This window comes from Pipistrellus hanaki (genome assembly GCF_964339955.1).
Source record: "Pipistrellus hanaki genome assembly, chromosome: 10".
Lineage (NCBI taxonomy): Eukaryota > Metazoa > Chordata > Mammalia > Chiroptera > Vespertilionidae > Pipistrellus > Pipistrellus hanaki.
The window spans coordinates 11,875,909-11,896,196 of NC_140512.1; the positions used below are offsets into that span (position 1 = coordinate 11,875,909).

Sequence of the window (20,288 nt, forward strand, 5' to 3'; positions counted from 1 at the left end):
TTTGTGCATGAGGGGGGTGTCCCTCAGCCCAGCCTGCACCGTCTCTAATCTGGGACCCCTCGAGGGATGCCCGACTGCCTGTTTAGGCAGTAGGACATCCTAAATGGGCAGTAGGACATCCCTCTCACAATCCAGGACTGCTGGCTCCCAACTGTTGGCCTGCCTGACTGCCTGATTGCCCCTAACTGCTTCTGCCTGCCAACCTAATCACACCCTAACCACTCCCCTGCCTGCCCGATTCACACCTAACTGCTCTCCTGCTGGTTCAATTGCCCCTAACTGCCCTCCCTTGCCGGCCTGGTCACCCCTAACTGCCCTCCCCTGCTGGCCCAGTCATCCCTAACTGTCCTCCGTTGCCACCCTGGTTGCCCCTAACTGCCCTACCCTGCAGGTCTGGTCTCCCCCAGCTGCCCTCTCCAGCAAGCCTGATTGCCCAACTGCCCTCCCTTACATGCCTGGTCCCTCCCAACTGTCCTCCCCTGCTGGCCATCTTGTGGTGGCCATCTTGTGTCCACATGGGGGTGACTATCTTTGACCACATAGGGGCGGCCATCTTGTGTGTTGTAGTGATGGTCAATTTGCATATTATCCTTTTATTAGATAGAATTTGGGCAACATTGGTTAATAAAACTATATTTCAGACAGCATCTGTATATTTTATTTTATTTTTTAGAATTAATACCAATGCTTTAAAAATGTTTTTATTAAATTTATTGAGGTGACATTGGTTAATAGAGTGATTATGAACCTTTCTAATGCTATGACCCTTTAATACAGTTCCTCATGTTGTGGTGACCCCCAACCATAAAACTATTTTCGTTGCTACTTCATAAATGTAATTTTGCTACTGTTATGAATCATAATGTAAATATCTATGTTTTTCGATGGTCTTAGGTGACCCTGCTAGCGGTTCTCAACTTGTGGGTCATAACAACGAAAATAATTTTATGGTTGGAGGTCACCACAACATGAGGAACTGTATTAAAAGGTTGTGGCATTAGAAAGGTTGAGAACCACTAGGTTAATAGGGTCATATAGGTTTTAGGTATGGATTTCTATGTTATGAGACTGTATATTGCACTCTGTGCCCACCTCCCAAAGTCAGATAATCTGTCATTATATATTAGACCCCCTTCACCCTTTACCTCTCACCCCTTATCTCTGATAATCACCACACTGCTATTTGTGTCCACAAGTTTCAGAACTTCTACAGTTTAATTTTAGCTCAATCACAATAACACCGGCCCCCAATACCGCCCCCCCCCAAAAAAAAAACAAACAAACAAACCAAACCTATATTGTGCTTCTATTGCAATGGGATGTGCCCTAAAAGTCAAATGAAACCATGTTTCTTTAAGCAAAGAGCAAACTGCACTCTATGTAGCTATTTCAACAGGCAGAAATAGCATAAAGCTCAATTATTTACTCTTATGAAAGATCTCAGCCTGGAGTGTTGTAAAAAAAAAAAAAATGACACACCAATATAACACATTCTTGCATGATTGAATTTGTATTACCATTACAAAAATCATAACAGGCACATTAAAATGTTTGCCTGGGTGCTACCTATTATCCTTTAGCTCTGCCTTTGAAAGCTTAATGAAGGCTTCCTTAGATGATAGGCAGTTTGAATGGTCTTTCACAAAAAAATATTTTTAAAGTACAAAATTTCCATTACCCTCTGCTGGCCAGAGGCAAGTTCCTGAAGAGGTACATAATTGTGCTAGCACATAAAGCGGCCTTAAAATAGTCCTTAGAAGCAATAAGGCCCTGAAACTGCCAAATAACCCAGTTTTTATGCCCCAATTTGATGATCTCTATGAGTCACCCATGTTCTCTGTTTTCATTGTCCCATGTCCACATGTTTTCAGTTATGTAAGCTATTCTGCCATGCAGCAGAAGCACTCAAAGAGCACTGCCTGGGTTCAGACTTCGCCAGTGCCCCCTATCACTGACTGTTGATATGCCCCACTTGCATTCCTCATCTCTAAACAAGTGGACCCATTGTGCCCAAAGAAGGCTGGTCCATTGTACACCCTCTATTTATCTTCTTCAAAAGCGTCTCTCTTTAAAAACATGGTACCTTCCATGGGTAAAATCCCACTCTAGACCACCAGATGAATACATTTACAGAACTATTGCAAAGATGCTTGGGCAGTTTATTAAAGCTATCACTTCTAGATTCATATATAAATGTTCAGAATGATAGAAATAACATTAAGGATTTTTTTTCTAATTTTTTTGATTATATAGATATCTATATACAGAGAAAATATTATTTAAAAAACCAAAACGTTTAAACAATGTTATATTATTTTGACAGATTTTTTTCACTCAGTGATGAAAAGGCCTTTCTGCTTCTAAACTGGGCAGGGGACTGGATTGAAGTTAGTTAGGGACTACAGGGTTTCCATGGATGGTAAACCAAGGGCTTGATGAATGGAAGAACAGGAGTTTCCTTTAAGAAATAATACAGGTCACACTGCTATGGGACCATGTAGCTATGGGACCATGCCTTCTCAGGTAATCAAAGATAAATAAACCAACCTTCAGAGTGTCTTTGAACACTTCTAATGACTGAAGCTCTTCATATGCTCCTCTATCTACATTGTGGATTAGCGGGGCTAGATAAGGAAAAGTTACTAATACAGATAGTCCTTATTTACGATGGTTCAGTTTACAATTTTTCAAATTTACAATGGTGTGAAAGTAATACACATTCAGTAGAAACCATACTTCAAATTTTGATCTTTTCCTGGGCTAATGATATGTGGTTGATACTTGACAGCAAGCCACAACCCCAAGTAAGCTACCAGATCTTGAGGGTAACCAAACTGTACCTACAATCCTATAGTGTTCATGGTATCTGCATTGTTTTGGATATTGTGTTTTGTGTTCCCGCATCCCATCATGTCTATAAAACATCCCTGTATTCTGCTTCTGGTGAGAAGAAGATGAGTAGGGCAATTAATATTGAGATAAAATGCAACATAATTGCCCAACATGAAGCCAGCAAATTATGATTACAAAAATTATAGGATATTCAACTTTTTATTATTAAAAATATGCTTTGTTTAGATGATTTTCCCAACTGTGGGCTAAGTGTTCTAAGCACATTTAAGATAGGTTAGGCTAAGCTAAGATGTTTGGCAGGTTATATGTATTAAATACTTTTCAAGTTAGGATATTTTCAATTTTAATGGGTATATCAAAATGAAACTGTCATAGGTTGAGAAGCATGTGTACCTAATTACAAAGGGATGTGAGGTCTACAATATTTAAATGAATAAGTTGTCCTTTGATTAGAAAGTTGGTAAAATTTATTTAAAATTAGAAGCATCTTTATTGAGTTATAAAACATTAAACTGTCAACCAAATCTAGGCTTGCCCAGGAGCAACCACTTTTAATAGCCAAATGATAGTTTTTTAACATTTTTCTTTATTGATTAAGGTTTTACATATGGATTTTAGGGAGGAGAGGGAGTAACTCCTGAGGTGACCACACATCTCCTTAGCAGCTCTCCCTGTACCTCCCAGCTGAGTGCACTAAAGGAGCTGAAGTGGAGTGGCAATTCCATTCTTCTTTTTTCTTCTTCTTCTTCTCCTTCTTCTCCTTCTTCTTCTTCTTCTTCTTCTTCTTCTTCTTCTTCTTCTTCTTCTTCTTCTTCTTCTTCTCCTCCTCCTCCCCCCCCCTCCTCCTCCTCCTCCTCCTCCTCCTCCTCCTCCTCCTCCTCCTCCTCCTCCTTCTCCTTCTCCTTCTTCTTCTTCTTCTTTTTTTCCAGAGAGGAAGTGAAAGGGAGAAAGAGATAGAAACCTCAATGATGAGAGAGAATCATTGATTGGCTGCCTCCTGCATGCCCCACACTGGGGATGGAGCCCACAACATCATGTGTCCCAACTGGAATCGAACCATGACCTCCTGGTTCATAGGTCGATGCTCAACCACTGAGCCGTGCCAGCTGTGCCTGGCCCACTCTTCACTAGCAAAAAGTGGGAAGATTCACTGGTGAGTGCAGGGAGAAGCACTCTTACAGGGTGGCTTTTCCTTCCAGTGCAGCAGCCATGGAGCCAGCTGAAGGCAGGATGGTTTTGGAGAGAAGAGCAGATGGTCCGCCAGCTCCGGGAAAACTGGTACCAGACTGAAGGAGTCCATTTGCCTGTGTGCATCAAAGCCCGATAAGACAGAACTGGAGTTTGCAGCCAAAAAAAGTAAGAATTTATTAAGGTGTTGACACCATGCCTGGAGTCACAAGTCATTCATGCTCAAAGGCCTCATTCTTGGATGGCTTCCAAGGGATGGATTCAATATGCCTTTTCCTTTCAATGAGGTAACGGTTGTATTCCCCATCAGGGCACGTGCCTGGATTTCAGGTTCAATTCCCAGTGGCAGGCATGCAGGAGGCAGCCGATTCTCATCATTGATATTAGTCTCTCCGTTTCCCTTCCTCTTTCTCTAAAAATCAATAAAAACAGGTTTTTGTTTTTTTTTAAAAAAGAGTGAGAACAAACTATATATACAAAAATCACTGAATTTTGTCCTGAAAGCTTTGGCTTATTTCCCATGGAATAGTGAAGCAGTGGGAGGCTCTCGGGACCACTGAACAGCTAAGTTGGAGAGCAAACTTGGAGCTTATTACCCAAGAGTCATAGAAAATGTCAGTACCCCAGGCCTCATTCAGCACCCCGACAAAGAGCTTAGTTATAAGCTTTACTCCTCTTGAATCATTCTGAGGAACAGAAAACACTTAATATTGTGTCAAAACCCTCTGCCCACTAGTTCTCATTCTAGGCTTGGAACAAGTCCCTCTGCCACCTTTCACATTTTAGTTATTTGAAGCCATGATCATGGTCCTTTGTTTCCAGCCTAGAAATACGCAAAGCATAGTTTTTCTAGAGCAGAAGTTGAAAATTGGAAGCTACAGTTATACCTGGTTTGGCCCCCCAAGTATTGTGAAATCATTAAATTGAACGAGTAAAAAACACCTTAAAATCATAAAATGTTTAAACATCCAGTATTTTGATATTCTTAGAAAAAAAAAATTAGGAGGGCTAGCTAGCAACATTGGTTCATGTTCCCACATGTCAACAATTGTCTAAAGACCAACAGGAGCTCCTGGTCACAAGTCCCCACCTCCCCATCCCCAACCCTGAAACCCACATCTGCCTGGATCCAGAACACATCCACGTTTCCTGTCCTGCCCTACCATGAGCTAGCAAAGAGTGCTGCAAAGCTTTAGGCCAAGTCAGTAGTTGAGAGACAGCTTCCCACATCAAATGTAAGGCAAGACCCTGGAAGATGGCTGTTCCACCACGTGGAAATGAGGGGGTTAAGTAAGACGTAGCTTAGGTCCCTTCCCCAGCCAGCATTCTATACATCTATAAATGACAACTAATTCTCAGCTCTCACAGAGCTCATTGCCTGGGAAATGCCTGAAGTCATCGGCTAATGTCAACTTGAAAAAAAAAAACAGATTTGAAAAATAAAATATCTGTATCTTTCAAAAGCCATTTGCAAATGCATACCAAGATGTGCTAAATGTAAACACAAAGCCATTCACTCTTGTCTCTAAAGTGAAATTTCAAAGGCCAGAGTTCTAAAAATTAAGAAAAAAATTATACCACCAAGTTCAATGTTTTGATAAAAGTAGTGCTTCAGTTACATTGTTCAGTGGAAACAAGTGAACACTTGAAAAAGGGAGTGGACCATGGAATGACATTTTCCTATCTTAGATCTGACACTTCTTTTACCCAATTCCTACCCTCCCTTATTACTCCCACACTTACAGATACAACTTGGGTTTACTTTTTTTTTTTTTTTTTTTTTTTTGCCATAACCCCTCAAATTTCTCTATATAGCTGAAATGATTCATTTGTTTTCTCCAAGAAACTAAGAATATCCTAAGTTAGCATCATAAATGCCTTTTAATCCAGAGTAGGATGCAGATCCCTATAGGGAAGAGTCTGGTCTTCTGTCTTTATGGCTCCTTTCCCCACCCACAGCCCATCCCATTTGAAGGCTTATTCCACAGGAGAGCATCCTGGGGCTCAGTGTCCAGTGTGGTCTCCATCCCAGGCCTGGTCCACCTGCTAACTATGTGCATCAAGGCAGGCCATTCACTTCACCTGGTCCTAGGAGCTTGTATGCCCTGAGCAGATGGCAAGCCTGAGCTACAGAATGCCCCTTGATACAACTGTTCACAGAAATCCATGTATAATATTTAGATTAAGAAAGTGCTCCTTGACCAGCCAGTGTGGATTATTAGTTGAGCATCGTCTTATGAACCGGGAGGTCACTGGCTCAATTCCTGATCAAGGCATGTGCCAGGTTGTGGACTATATCCCCAGTAGGGGGTGTACAGGAGGCAGTTGATCAATGACTCTCTCATCATTGATGCTTCCATCTCCCTCATCCATCTTCTCTGAAGTCAATTTAAAAATATTTAAAAAAAAAAAAAAAAAAGGAAATGTGTGACAAAGCTTCAAAGGGAGCTTGTTCCTACAGCTGCAAGCTTTCAAGGTGTCTAAGATCTATGATGAAAGCATTAGATTTTAATAAAATAAATTTAATAGAAAAATATCAGGATGGTTTCTAAGTCCCTCACAAGGGTAATATTCTATTTAATGACTAAACTATGAGTAGCTTCCCAGAAAGCAATATTATAAATTTGAGGACCTCCCTCTAAGACAAGGAATGTGGCTATATTTCCATTCACCATAATAACCCAGTGTCTGGTATGTAATAGATGCTCCATTAATAATATGAAAAATGAAATAATCATTCCCAAAGAGCTTTTTTCAATTTGTCTTCTCAAATTAGATGTTTCTCCACAGCAGGTATTTAATTCTGCTGTAACTTTTGCACATTTTCATATTAAACTATAAGTAGATTTTGTCTAGATGAAAAACTCCCACATGCAAACAAACATAAATACTTGTCACATAATAAAAGCTCAAGAAAAGTCTTCTGAATTAATAAGCAATTGAAAATTATTTGAAAATAGTAAACAAAATTTAAAAAATATGTATATACATGTGTATTTATATATCATATATGTATAGATATAAATGTATATCTATAATAATAAAAGGGTAATATGCTAATTAGACCAAACTTCCTTCCGGGCAAAGCCAGGGCCTGAGCAAAGCAGCCCCAGTCCCAAATGCTGGCTGGAAGCTGGTGCTGGCAGTCGGGGGAAGGAAGGCCTACTCTTGCACAAATTTTCATGCATTGGGCCTCTAGTTTCTATATATTCGCATTATTCATGGCAGGGCAGGAAAGCAGGGCAAAAACAGGCTCCATGTCTAACTGTGTATTTTCAGGAAAGAAAGCCTCTCCAGTCCCCTTCATGAGAAGTTTTCTCACTAAGAATATATAACAAGGATATTAGAAATTTAAGATATCATTCAACTATAAACTCCCTTCTATCTTTAAATAGTTACTGAATTCTGTTACTGAGCACTGTTCTCAGCACTCAGTAGAATCCTCTAACAAAGCACGTAGAAATTTTGTTCTTGGTGGCGCTTGCCTCTCCCAACTTCCTACCCATCCCTATGACATGCATTTCATGGAGGCATACATTGTTCATAAAGCCAATCTAGAAGCAATAAAATGCAGACCTTCTAGACTCTTGGGTTTTTCCTTGGGTCACTTATTCACTTAAGATTCAGAGAAGTATCCGCAGTGGCAGATAATGGGACAACGGTCTTCAGGATACTAAGATAAGTGTGACACAGCCCTTAACCTTGGGGAGCCAGCTTATCATATAAAGGGGGGTTGGAAGACAGAAAAGTTAGTAAGGACATGCAATGATACCTATCACAGAAAATATGATACCTATACCTTACCCTCAGTGAGGGGAAGAATCATATCTTTTTATTGGGAAACTGAGTGATGGCTTCTGCTTGGAGGTGAGATTTAAGCTAGATCTTTAAAATGAAGACATTTACAGATGGGTAGGGGTCTGAGAGTAGGATACAGAATAAGGAAAAAATACACAATTGTAAGCAAGCACACAGAGCATGTTTGGAAGAAAAAAAAAGATTCACTTGACTGTAGCAGAGGTTGCTGGAGCATTCTGGGGATGTGTCTGTCTACAGCCTCGCAGGCCTGCCAGGCCAGCCTGGGCAGTTGGTTCTTCATTGTGTAGACTGTGGCAGCTTCCAAGGGTTTTGAACTCAGGGATGACATGCTCACATTCAAGATGACAAAGTCAATGTGGCCCAGAGGAGGTAGTGACGGGAGGGCAGACAACAATTTTATCGCGTTCTGGCAACAATAAGTAAGTGATTCAATTTAACAATAATTGAGTGACCGCGGGTTGGCTTTAGTTCAATCGGTTACTGCATCGTGGCAAACACTAATAACTGAGTGACCAAATGCTACTTGCTGGGTGCCGAAAAGGAAGCCAGGACAAACTTCCACGTTAAGTGCGGAAGAACGCAGCCAGGATAAAATAACAGAATTGGCACTAACGAAATGCCCAAGCAGAATAACAGAATCGGTACTAACTAAAGACTCCCAACCACCACCACGAGAAGTAGGGAAAATAATTTATGGAAAAGAAAAAGAGTATTCTTAGAGGATCCAGAGATCTAAAAACACCATCCACACTCTAACCCAGCAGATTCTAAAGGAATTGGATCTCTCAAAGAGTGTGTCTATTATGTCCCAGGCACTGAGCAAATAAACAGGTCCCTGCTCTAGTGTGTTTATAAGTTAGAAGGGGAGACAGGAAACAGACACAGAAACAGGAACATATATATATATATATATATATATATATATATATATATATATATATATATAACAAATCAGGTGGTGCTAAGTGGTGTGAAGACAAAAGAAATTAGGCAAACGGAAGAGAGCACAGTGTAAATGGGGTATCAGGGAAAGCCTTTATGAAGGTGTGATATCTCATTAGCCAAGGGAGCAAGCTTGCCTGTAGCTAGGAGACATCCCCCAGATCAAGGGAACAGCATGTGAGATGAGAGTGTGCTTGGCATCTTCTAGGAAGAGGAAGGAGATTGAGGACTGGGAGCCGGTGAGCAGGGAAAGGAGAATGAGGAGGCAGGAGCCAGAGGCCTGGTTATGCAGAACCTTACCACGAAATGAGGAGTTTGGATTTCATTCTGGAAACACTGAAGGATTGTGGGAAAAGACATAATAGGTATTGTGACCGCTGTACATTGTATTTATGCTACATGCCAACACCTAAAATATACCTGACACATAGCAGATACTTAGTCAATATTTGTTGAAGGAATTAATGATCTTTGGGTCTGTTGTATAGAGAATAGACTGCAGATGGGCAAGAAATACAAGACACTGGCTAAAAATCAAGTGCAAAATCATGGTGACTTATTTATCTGTGGTCGTGCTGGTTGGAGGGGGCGAGAGGAGGGGAGAGCAATTTTCTGAAAGTTATATTTGGGTGAGAGAGAAATCGGGGGACACAAAAGCATTTGGCCTGAGCAACTGGTTTGGGGAGTAAAAACTGGGGGAGAAAGGGTTTCCACATATAAACTTAAGATGACATGGCATTCAAGGGAAGGTGCTGGCAGTGGCATATTTAAGCCTGGTGTTCTGGGAATGAGTCAAGATTGGTGAAATCAACTCGGGATCATCAGCATGAAGGCAGCATTAGACCAAAGGCAGGGATGTAGATAAGAGGAGAAGAGATCTGAAAGCCAAGCCCTGCAGAATTCCATCCTGTAGAGATCAAAATTCAGTAGAGGTTAGCAGGGATAAACATGCAGGCGCCATCAGCAGAGCCTGAGGAAGGGGATCCAGGGAGGCGGCATGAAGACCAGGAGAATCGGGGGTCCTAGAAGCCAGGAGCTTGAGAAAGAGGAAGTGGTGCACAATTCGAAGTGCTGCTGGGGATAGAGACTGACCTTGTATGTGACCAGGAAGAGGCCACTGGTGGCCTTCCAGGATACAGTGGAAGGAACGGGTAGGGACGGGAACCTAAGCAGGGTGCTCTCAGAGAGCCAGAAGGAGAAATGAGGCAGGAGCACAAAGAGAACTTAAAAATCAATTGATGCTTTTTGGGTCTCAGGCTGCATGGCAAGCATCTCTCCCCTTTCCCTCATAATTTGCATTTACGTTAAATGTATTGTTTGTCTAAATCAAACATTACCTGATAAAATGTGTCTTTACAGGCTGAGATGGAGAGTGGAGAAAGCCAGTGTAAACAACTTTTCGAGGAAACAAAACATCAGTGCTGTGGGGGTGTAGGGTCAGGGGGTCTATAAGGTGTAATATATTACAGTGCGTTTGTGTACCAACAGTGTCCCTCCTGTCACCCCCTTTACGCATGGGTCCTGTGCCTGATCATGAACAGAGGCGACACTGAGGAGATGGAGGGGGATATGGCAAGGACAACCCTCTAAATTATTTTTTTCTCAACTTTTTAAAAGAATTATTTTCACAAAAATAACTTGTGCTCAAAAAAGAGGGGGGAAACTTGTTAATTAGGTAGTTTTAAGTTTCAATAGTAAAAGGAATTATGACTAATCGTGAAGAAAAAGACAAGCCCTTTGAATGATTTAAAAAAAAAAAAGTCTATTGATGAATCCTGTAGTTTTTTCACCTGGTCAGTGTACTTACTATAGGAAGGGAAATGATGACTGACTGATGGGTTCCATTAGCAAGATCTACAGTGCGTAATTCTAGTCTTCCCCTTTTTCCCCCTCACCTTTTTAACCTGAATCCCTGAATTTCAATAATGACTGAGATTTGCTGTGCTTTATACCCTGAAAGCAAAAGCAAGGCACATTTGTGCAAGTTAAGTGGGTGTCAATTTAAGGGCAACATGCTTAAATTACAATCCCTGGCCATGAATGTGAATTTTGGTCTTTTTTTTTTTTTTCCTCTTTCACACACACAATATTTCCCTGACATCTGTGCAATACAAATAGATCTAGAAAGTGTGAAAAGGAAAATCTGCTCCACTAAAAATATAAAAGGGACCCCAAATTAAGTCTACATGACAGCATCTCCTTCATGGGCACAGATGGCTTCTCTTTCCAGCTCTTCCCACCTCCCCCAACTCCAAAACCAGCTCTAAGTTCCATCCACTGAGTTCTTCCCAAAATACTGCAATGCAACAAATGCCTGGTAGTATGAGAAGAGCCTGTCTATACACTATGTCCTTATTTTTCATCCTTTGTGTGCATCAAGCTTTGAGACGATAAAGTGAGGGTTACTAATTAATAATGTGAACAGCACACATCACTTGTTGCTATGGAAATCCAGATATTTTTTCCAGTGGCCCAATAAACAGTAACATCCTGCACCTACCACTTATTTCCCTACAGTGACCGTGTCACAGAAGATAACAACAGCATACCAATACCCATACATCCAAACATAGTTTGATATATATATATAAACCATCTATGGTATATGTTTCTTTGTTTCCTAGAGTATTGAAAGAGACTTTAAGACACAAATACCTTGTTTTTTATTTGAATGACTTATATGTCCATTCTAACAAAATTGATCTGATAATTGCTCTGATAACTTCATGTATTCCATGAGAAAGACATGTCTATAAACAGATGAACTAGTCTGCCTCTAATCCTCATATTCAAACTTGAGAAGCACTTCTCATGAAGGGCGTAGAAAAGGTTGAGACAAGTAGGAAGACTATGAGGCTCCGACTCCTGCATTTGGAAGGACACGGTGAAGGTGGGGGAGGTGGGCAATGGTACTAGTGGCATAAATTGTGTGAAATGTGACAGGAGCTCCTTGGAGCTAATGAGGGAGGGAGGGAAAAGCCAAATGAGGAAGCAGCAATAAATGGAAAGAGACATGGTGGGATGAATCTCAGGGAACACTTTTGGCTGCAAGTTATTCAGTCATGAAACACACACATGGTGAAAATAAAACTGCTTTACTACAGGTATTGGAACCTTGACCATCAAACCCTAAAGTTCTAAACATTTTATATAGGAGTTGAGGACTGTATACTTCTTGGAACAGGAAATGCCACATACCTTTTCCTTCAATACAGTAAATCTAGTTTTACAAATAAAGAAAAAATTACTACATTTGTAGAGAATAGCATTAACAGAGAACCCAAAGTGATTATTAGATAACTTAGGGGCTGACACGGAAAGCCTTAAGTAGTTCTACTATGTATACATGTATATAGTCAAGTTAAATTATCACTGATATTTTTTTGCCCCCTAATTAGCTCAATTGAATAAACTAACAAAAATAATCACAGAATCATGGTGTTGGTGACCTTTGAGATTATCTGGTTCAACTCCCTACTTTTAAAGAAGAAGAAATTAAACCCGAGAGAGGAAAAGTGACGTGAAAAAAAGCCACACCAAACCTCTCGCGCTGTTTTCTCTAAGAGGCCATCAAACATGCCCAGGGCTGCGTTACAGAAAGGGCAAATGAGCACTGCTTTTCCTGGTTTCCTAACGGTCACCTGTTCTGTTTTGTAAGATGGAAAGGAAGAAGGTGATGGGAGAGAAGCAGGGGTTGCTTAATCAATAAGTAACACCTGTTAGCACAGAAATTTGCCGGTTGGGCAACTCTGTTGGGTGAGCTGGCCAGGAATGCTGGCCGAATCAACAGAACTGCTGGGTGGTTTCAGAAGCACTTGGAGAGGAGGGGGCAGGAGGGCTCCCACGCTTTCCGTTTAAGCGCCACTTAAGAGACAGGGGGCTTGGACAGAACGAGTTTCCTTCAAAGGTTACAGCAAGACAGAAGAAAGCAGTGTCAGACTCATTTTGTCAGAATGGACAATATAAGTCACCCACGTAAAAAACAAAAGACCCAAACCTGAAGCATTTGAACTTGCTGTCTACCTCATTTTCTACTGCGGCTGTGGTGTAGCCTCTCTCAGAAGCAGTAGAGTGGGAAAGCTGGATTTGAGTCCCAGCTTGCTGGTTCTCCTCAGAGAGAGAGATTTGCTCATCTGATTCACAAAGGGAAGAATCCCCACTTATTTTCTGCTTAAACAAGTAGATGATATTTTTATGACCTGAAATCCACTCAGTCAACAACCCTAAGAGCATACCATGGACTGGGCAAAGTTCAAGGTGCTGAAGAGATGAGAGATACATTTAACAATGTCCTTGTCCTCAAGATACACTATTTGTAAGACAATCACGCTGTGGGCCATTCACAACTAATGTAATTGCAATATGGTAAGTGCTGCCTTAGTGGCATGGACAAAAGGCTTATGGGAAAATAGGAGGGGGAGCAATTCATTATGCTGACAGATACTATTATTTCAGGAAGTTATTTTGATTGTAACTTTTTAAAAAAGTAGCACACTACTGTGCAAAATTGTGTCCATAAGCATATAACAATGATCAAATATCTCAACTATCCCTAAACTGTACAAATTAGTTTAGTTTTCAGATAAGCATATGAAAACACTTTGCTTGCCTATTTAGAATAATTGTTGCCTCACTTGATTTTATAACAAGCCAAACAGTGCTAACAAGTTTTATGAGCAACACCAAATTCTATCAGGGAAAGTAGCTTATGCTATTGCCGATTTGTTCAAAACAAAAATCACTGGAAATAAGCTACAGTCTCGATTATCCACGAATGACAGGGCTGGAATAAACTAATCCACAAATAAAGAGAAAACCTATTATCCTATGAATTCAACATTCTTCTCTTTCCTTCAACTGCACAAAATATTTTTGCTATCGTGGATTTTAAAAAACGACCCGTTTTAGTTGTTGCCTAATTTTAGTTTATGAGAAAAAAATGCAGACCACTGGTGGTTAAAAAACAACAAGACCCTGCAGGTATAAAAACAAGCCATGAACCCAGGAATCAACCCCTGCTTTGCTTACACAGTCTGGGCTATACCCTTTTGCTTTGCTAAACTGGGTAACTTCCCTTACTCTTCTACCCTCATCACACAGTGCTGGGACTGGGAGGAACCAAAGCTAGCCTGACTTCCTCACTTTACCGATAAGGAAGGGGCTGAGGAGGCTTGTCTTTCTGAGACCGAGTCTGGTCTGTCAGCCTTTCCTAGATTAACAGTTCGATCCGATGCAAACGTCAGAGAAAGTAAAACCTGAAGTCATCTTTTAAAACACCCACCTTTCAAAGGGATCAAATGTCGCCAGGCAAGCAGATCACAGCAGCTGCAGTCCCTCTGAGCTGATGCATTTGCAGACTGCTCTGGCTCGGAATGGGATCCCTCCAGCCAGCCAATAACGCACACAATCCGAACAAATCTAAGTCATTTGCCTCAGTGGAATAACTACCCCAGACAAAAACAGAACTGTCATTTCACAAAGCTGCCAACTGCACTAGACTGGGATTCCAGAATTAGTCAGAACATGCTTTATCACATTAAGCGCTCGGAAGTCCTGCAGGTCTAGGAATGGAACGCGTGCTGCATTTCTTCAGTGCCACATTCCAGAGGAGGCAGCAGAGAGAAGGAAGGGGCACTGGGGGATTCTACCGCACACTCTTTCTCTACCAACCAGACACACACGTCATACCAAGGTAGGCATGTGGACGCTAATCCCTTCTTAGTGAACAGCACGCATTTCCAAAATGAATCCGTGAGCTAGAACGAATGGCTGTTAATAGCCAAAGCCGGGAGAGTCCACTGGTGAGAAAGAAACGCAGCGATGGCTGCCTGCTTTGTGCGGTCTCGGACAATGACACTTCTCGGGTCTTTCACGGCTGGCCTTTTCCCGTGGGTTTCAAGTCATTAGCATAGCTGCCCTCCTACATCGCACTTAAACACTAGGAAAAAGAGAAAAGACACCTCCCTTAGTCTTGGAACCAGGCTGATCTTCCTATATCCATTTCTGCTGGAGACAGCCTTGTTAGCTTTTCAAAGAGGAAAAAAAATAAAATAAAAACAAGGGGAGAATTGCACCACTGCAGATCCCGAGAAAAGTAAGCACAAGAAAAAAACAACAAAAACGACAGCAATGTCAAATATTGAATAATATCCTCCGCAACCAGGAGAATCGCCCCAGCCGAGCTGGTGTCTGCCCAATGCAGACCGAGGCAGGCTGTGCCTGGAACCACATCTCCGCAGCCTGAGTCCCTGCCAGCGCCCGCCTCGCGCCGAGATTCGGCGAGGAAGTTAGGGTGTCTGTCCAGCCTCTGGGTGCACCACGGCCTGACCGGCACCCCCCGCACCCGCGCTCCGCAAAGAGGCCAAGTGGCTGGCGCATCCAAGGCGATCGAGAGGCACCCGATGCAGGCATTGGGGGGACCACATTGTCTGAGGCCCCAAATCTGGCTGCATTGTCACAGACTGGGATGCAGGGATAAAAAAAGAAGCGCACCTTCAGCTACACATGGACGGACCAGGCACCTGCCCCCCAGCGGCTTCTCTCTGCCCGTGTGCAGATCGCAACACCGCAGGTGACAGGACCGGCTGCTCCGGTGAAGACTCGGGGAGCAGGGTCCGGGAGCCGGGGAGGTGCCGGGGGAGCACCCATCCCGCGCATCCCGCGCCCGCCACCACCCAGAGGAGCAGGGCCGGGCCTGCCGCGAGCCCCCGGGCGAGCATCCTGGAGTCCGTACGGGGCTGCGGGCGCTCGCTCCGTTATCCCCGGGCTCCGTTATCCCCGGATTCCGTTATCCCCGGGCTCCGTTATTCCTGGGCTCCGTTATTTCTGAGCATCGCGAGGGACATAATTACCTAAGGGAGCCCCGGGGGGAAGCCGGTACCCAGCGCTTTGGTCGGGGTGGGTGTGGGCTGGGAAGGGGATTACGTAGGTCTCTCCGCCCCCTCACCGGCACCTCTTTCTCCCGGGGAGGGCCGGGCCGGGGCGGGGGAGACGCGGCGAGCCCGCTGGGGGGTTTCTTTGTTTCTCTTGGAGCCTCACCTCCCGGGAGGGCCGGGTGTGCCGCTGGCACTCAGCTCGCGTCCACGCCCGCCCATGCCTGCCGGGCCCGGCTGACAATCGAACCTCCCAGGAGAAGCGAGGAGGTGGGGAGGAGGGTGGACCCCGGGTTCTGGGGAAGGAGGGCGCCGCCGGGGCCTCGCCAGCAGCGGCGAAGCAGAGGAAGGGGCGGCAAGCAGAGTCCCCGAGCAGCGCCCGCTTACCTTGGCAGCCCCGGCCCGGGCACAGATCATGCTCCCGTCAGCGCGCAGAGGAGGGCCAGGGGGGCACATGTGCCCTGCAGGGCTCGCCGGGCCGCGGGGACCTGCGGGACGCACCGGGCGCCCACCCTCTGTCACCGGCGGCGGCCACCGCTCCGCGGAAGGGCCCGGGCTGGGCGGGGGAGCGCGGCGGGGGAGGGCCGGAGGGGCCAGAGACGCACCGTGTCCGGCTCCCGCGGCGCCTGGTGCACTGTAACGCAGCGCGCCTCATCGATTCATCCTCCCGCCGCGCCCCGCCCGCCGCGCCCGCTTCTCTGTGGGCACCGGATTCCAGCAGCAGCCACTAGCAGCGCTGGCTCTACCGAGCGCTGCCCCGCCCTAGGGCCTCAGCGCCAGCACCACCGCCCTCCCCCCCTTCCTCCCCTCTCCCCCCCTTCCTCCCCTCTCCCCCCCCTTTTGTAAATATATATATGGTGTCCCCCCCCAAAAAAAATGTATGCACACTTTACAGCTGATAGCTCCATTTTGAAAATAAAATGCACTTTAATAAACGCTGCCTTTATAATTATTCAAAGTGTGTGTATCTATTCTTGTCACCCAGGGCCCCATCCTTCCAACACCCAGAACGGACACTGGGCACATCCAGCACCAGCTCAGAGCCCATTGGCCCTTCTGTGTGAGTACAACCAGTGCGTGGAGAAAGGATGTGGTACACACCTCAGTGGGTGCCCTATAACAGGTGTTCTTGTGCCCACGTCGCCCACTTAAATAACACACAGTTACGCACATTCACAGACACGTGTCCAGAAATTGTTTGGTATTTGCACCACAAACACACAAAAAGAACATCATCATTACGAACGCAAAGGATGAAAATCTTCCCGGAAAAATCTACATTTAGGCAAGCCTGGATTTCAACCCGGGTTTTATATTAAACGGCAGGTAGTATCAGAATGCTAGAACTGGAAGCAGAGACTACACCCTCTTTGAACAGCCAATCGAGATGCCAACAGAGCTGAAATGTTGGTCACTGTCGGTTGCTAGCTACTCCATATGTGTAAATCTAAGTGCACTTGGTCTATACTTGGCCTGTATGTGTTCATGTAAGATGCAGTGGTTTTGAGCACATTCTGTAGTCTGAGGTTCTATGACCTACTTGCATTCTTCACAATGCTTATTTATGTCTTGCCACTCTCCTGCCCAGCACTCCCTACGTAAGTCATTATTCACACCCCGAGTGGTCATTTTTCCTATACTGTAAATGCAGTACTCCTCTAGAATAAATAGGGTTGGCCCTGACTCCAGACTCCTTACCTAAGACCAGAGCACAGACCTCCCAAAACCACATCTCCTGGTGCCTCTCCCAAACACTGTAAGATGGCTGCTCCTCCGAGGAACTTATTTCACTGAACAGCCTCTTGGCATTGATTTCTCTCTCACAACCACAACCAGTGGAAAGCTTGGAAGATGTGTAGGTAGCTCCGCCCTTACTGACTTATTTATTCCTCACATTCACGTAGTTCCTCTGCAGAAATAAAAAATCATCATATTTTACAGAGAAGAAAACCCAGGCTACATAGGGTTGTATAATTTCCTTAAGGTCTCATTGCTAATAGGAGACCTCAAATCTAAAGGGAACAGACGTCAGCTGCCCTAACTTAAAATGAGGTGTATTTGGTGGAGAAATGAAAAGATTTGCCATGAATTTTAAAGCCACCCATGTATAAATCATATTTATCAAGCTCCCAATATACTCCAAACATTTATAAATACAATAATAATTCACTATCCCAATGCTTCCAATAATACTAATCTGTATATATAAAAGCCTAAATGACCCAATGACTGAACCACTGGTCACTATGGCCCGCACTGACTACCAGGGGGAAGATGCTCAATGCAGAGTGGCCCCCTGGTGGTCAGTGCGCTCCCAAGCAGAAGCACTGCTCAGCTGACCCACGGGTGCCAGATGCAGGGCTCACAGCTGATTGGGACTGGCTAGGTGCAAGCCCATGGCAGGCACAGCAGGGACCGGATGAACAGGAGTGGCAGGCAGGAGCAGCAGGCAGCGTTGGACTGCTGATTTCAGCCCGATTGCCACAGGCCACACCAAGGGACCTCGCAGGTACACGAATCTGTGCACCAGGCCTCTAGTCTATAAAAATAAAAGTATAATATGCTAATTAGACCGGACTTCCTTCCGGATGACCTTCCAGATGAAGCTGGGGCTGCAAAGGAAGCCTGGGTCCTGGTGCCAGAGGGAAGCCAGTGCTGGCAGCCAGGGGAAGGAAGGCCTGCTCTTGCATGAATTCTGTGCATCGGGCCTCTAGTCTTACAGGATGGCATAAGATGACGACGCCATTTTGAGAAGCATAGATAAATATTAGGTGTTATTATGATGCTAATGCACTCTTTGTTTCCACTCTTTTCATTCAGGATCTAGTTGGATACAGGGAAGGACTGGCATGCCTGCTCATTTCAAGGTCACATGCAGACAAAGACAGACAAACAGAGCACCATTTGCAAGTGGCACCTACAATGCTGAGAAAGCTCTGACTTGGACTGACCAGGGATTACATCTTTGGTGAGACCTTCATGTAGTGTCAGAAGTGAATGTCTTCTAGTTAAGGACCACGCTGGTATAGCTGTGCTCATGGTACCAAGTCCCATAGTCTCTCTCAGCAGATCAATTGCAGCCAGTGACACAAAATTATCATTTGAGGCCACCCAAGGCCCTAAAACTTAGGATAGTAACTCAGGCCAGGGTGTCTAACTTTGAGCAGCTAAGTAAGTTACCTAGAGAAACCAGGACTTCCTCTAATGAGGGGGAAATGATTTTAACTTTGAAGGGTTGAGTATAACTAAAGCAGAGGGTGAGCTACATGAAAGAGCATAGGATTTTTCTATATGAATTTATTCACTCATTCAACAATTTTTAGTGTGCTAATTTCTGGGGCTATAAGCTTAAAGAAGACAGAATCTATTAATTCATGGAGATCAGAGCTAAGAATACTACAACCTCTAATTAAACAACTTAGCACTGTATATTTGATGGATGAGGTGATAGATGAAATTAGAGGACCCATGATCATATTTTACAAAGGCCATTAATTCAGACCCAGGTTGGGGGAGTGAGGGTGGGAGTCCAAGGGCAGACTTTTTTTGGAATTGATGGTGCCCAAGTTGAGTCTTAAAGGATCAGTAGAAGTTGGCAGATGAAGGAAGTGAAGGGAGAGCATTCAAGATTAATGAGGCAAGGTCGGAAGATAGGCAGAGAAGTATATAGTATATTCAAGTGTATAGCAGTGTCTTATTGTGGTTTTAATTTGTATTTTCCTAATGACTAATTAGGGGGAGCATCTTCTCATGTGTTTATTTTTTATTCTTATACACTGGGCCTCTAGTATATTATAATGCATGGAAGTTTATTTCTAACCTTGTATGTAGTTCATTTTTTATTAGTGTTTCATGGCTGGTTAAATAAAACACACCTGTTAGATTTTTTTTTAATGTTTGATATATGTCAATTAATTAAACTTTTCCATCATATTACTCTAACCATATGTGCATTAAATTACTCTGCAATCTAATTGAAATATGTTTAAGCCACCTTAAAAAGACATTAGACACAATTTATTTGTACTTAACACATGTTAACATTTTGATTAAGGCTATTATACACATTTGACTTGTAAAACTTCTTTGAGGATAATTAACATCAATATAAGATAATTCATTATAACTTTTTTGCTTTGCTGGTATTTTTAAGTCTCAATTTCTATTTGCCTATACAATTGCAAATGTTACCTCAATGCATTCACTCTCCTATTCTATTTTGACTACTTTTCATTTTTAATCTCTTTATATCTTTATTGTATGCATAATCTTTATGTGAGATTTCAGGATGTTGATTTTATATCCTGCAACTTTTCCAAATTCATTTATTAGGTCTAGTAGGTTTTGGTGGAGTCTTTAGTGTTTTCTCCATACAATATAATGACATCTGCAAATAACGACAGTTTTAATTCCTCTTTTCCAATTTAGGTGCCTTTTATTTTTTCTTATGGTCTGATCACTATGATTAGAACTTCTAATACTATGTTGAATAAAGAGTGCTGAGCCTGGCCAGTGTGGTTCAGCGGTTGAACACAGACCTATGAACCAGGAGGTCATTGTTGGATTCCCCATCAGAGCATATTGTGTTGTGGACTGGATTCCCAATAGAGGGCG

The 20,288-nt window shown here is 43.4% G+C and overlaps 1 protein-coding gene across 3 annotated transcripts in view; it reads right to left on the reverse strand.

Annotated features, from left to right (window-relative positions):
- Positions 1–16,392, reverse strand: part of HECW1 (HECT, C2 and WW domain containing E3 ubiquitin protein ligase 1) — a 99,610-nt gene extending 83,218 nt beyond the window's left edge. For 2 of the 3 annotated variants that reach the window (XM_084896922.1, XM_084896921.1), the window contains exon 1: positions 16,062–16,392. In XM_084896922.1, coding sequence (XP_084753048.1) covers positions 16,062–16,130 — 69 coding nt within the window. In that variant the 5' untranslated portion in view covers positions 16,131–16,392. Of the gene's footprint in view, positions 1–15,294; positions 15,569–16,061 lie in introns of those variants that run through there. The other variant, XM_084896923.1, reaches the window with a different exon arrangement.
- Between the last annotated feature and the right edge of the window lie 3,896 nt (positions 16,393–20,288).